The following is a 1,299-nucleotide window of genomic DNA, read 5'->3' as shown; positions in this document are numbered from 1 at the left end:
CATTTTTTTTGACCATGTCATCAGAGGGGCTCCGTAAATATTTACGCAAATACGAAAATATTCAAAAGGAACCCCCCACTGGAAAAAAGATCAAAGAAAAAATAAGTATTGCCTACCCGGAAGTAATTCTGTGCAGAATGTGCAGGACGGATCGCGGTCCCAGGACAGATCGCGTTGTGACAATGCATGCTGGGTAAAGAGCTGAGGATGATGACGTTTTTCGAGCACGAGTACGCACAAGTACACAGATTTAGAAACGGCCTAAATTTATCACTTTGGTTTTAGGTTTAGGTTTTTGCAGATTTGAACTGCAAGTCTGAAAATGAAACCCAACATGAAATATTAGAATTGAGGCTTTCCATTGCGGATAGGTGCCTTGCCCAGAGGCACGTCGACATGATGGAGGTGGAACGGAGCCTCCAGCTTTCAGATCCAATGGCGCTAACCTTTGGTTAGGAAGCGTTTGCTCTGCGATCCAATGGGAAGCCATCTTTAAAGTTCCTCCTGGTTCTAGAAAATCAGGATGATGATGATGATGATGATGATGATGATGATGATAAGTTGAAGGCTCCTCTTTCTTCCTCACTGAATTGAAACCATTTTCTTTTTGTCTTGCAGCCAAAACTGCACCATTAAGTGTGCTTGCCTTACAAGCCACTACGGGGGAGCCAGCTCCACTCAGTCTGGGACTGAGCCAGCGGGACTCTGGGGGGGTGTGTGTGTGTGCGTGCTGAGTGTGTGTGTGTGTGCGTGCTGAGCGTCCGCTCCGGTGTAAATGGACCAGGTATGTGTGCCGTATGGAGCTGTATGAATGAGCAGAGGAGGGCTGAAACATAGAGTATGGATTAGAAATACCTCAAGACCATCTGGTTATGCTGCTAAATTGAATATGTTGGTTTATTAAAAATGTAATTTTCACTTGGTTTCTGTGTCTGCGGCTCTTCTTCCTGCTGGTAGCGGTCCTCCTGCCGAACTGTGCGGCTCTCTGCTTCCTCTTTGACCACCGATGGCGTCTCCCGTTCGTTGTCCAGCTTTTCCAGTCCCGGTGTTCCTGCGATCTGAGAGGACTAGCCAACGTCCTCCATGATTGTTTACATGATTTATGCTTTTAAAACAGGATTTTGGTTTAACATAGTTTGTCTTTAGGGATTTCAACAGATTATAATTTCATCTTTGAAATAAACGTCTGCAGATATTTCTGATCAGGTTAGTGATCATTCACTGTTTCTTCTCCATGGCAACAGTTTGTTTAGCTCCATTAGAGATTGAACTAACAGATTCTGCAGAGTGGGAGAATAG

General features: G+C 44.7%; 1 protein-coding gene across 1 annotated transcript in view; it reads left to right on the top strand.

Moving 5' to 3' along the window:
• Nucleotides 1-741, top strand: part of atxn7l2 (ataxin 7-like 2) — a 22,954-nt gene extending 22,213 nt beyond the window's left edge. Inside the window, exon 9 of the mRNA XM_015403260.1 lies at nt 619-741. Coding sequence (XP_015258746.1) covers nt 619-636 — 18 coding nt within the window. The 3' untranslated portion in view covers nt 637-741. The remainder of the gene's footprint in view (nt 1-618) is intronic.
• Nucleotides 742-1,299: the final 558 nt, after the last annotated feature.

The sequence above is a fragment of the Cyprinodon variegatus genome, unplaced genomic scaffold (assembly GCF_000732505.1).
Source record: "Cyprinodon variegatus isolate N-32 unplaced genomic scaffold, C_variegatus-1.0 Scaffold1474, whole genome shotgun sequence".
Taxonomy (NCBI): Eukaryota; Metazoa; Chordata; class Actinopteri; order Cyprinodontiformes; family Cyprinodontidae; genus Cyprinodon; species Cyprinodon variegatus.
Note: the sequence above shows the minus strand (reverse complement) of the source record. Positions and strands in the feature narration are given on the sequence as shown.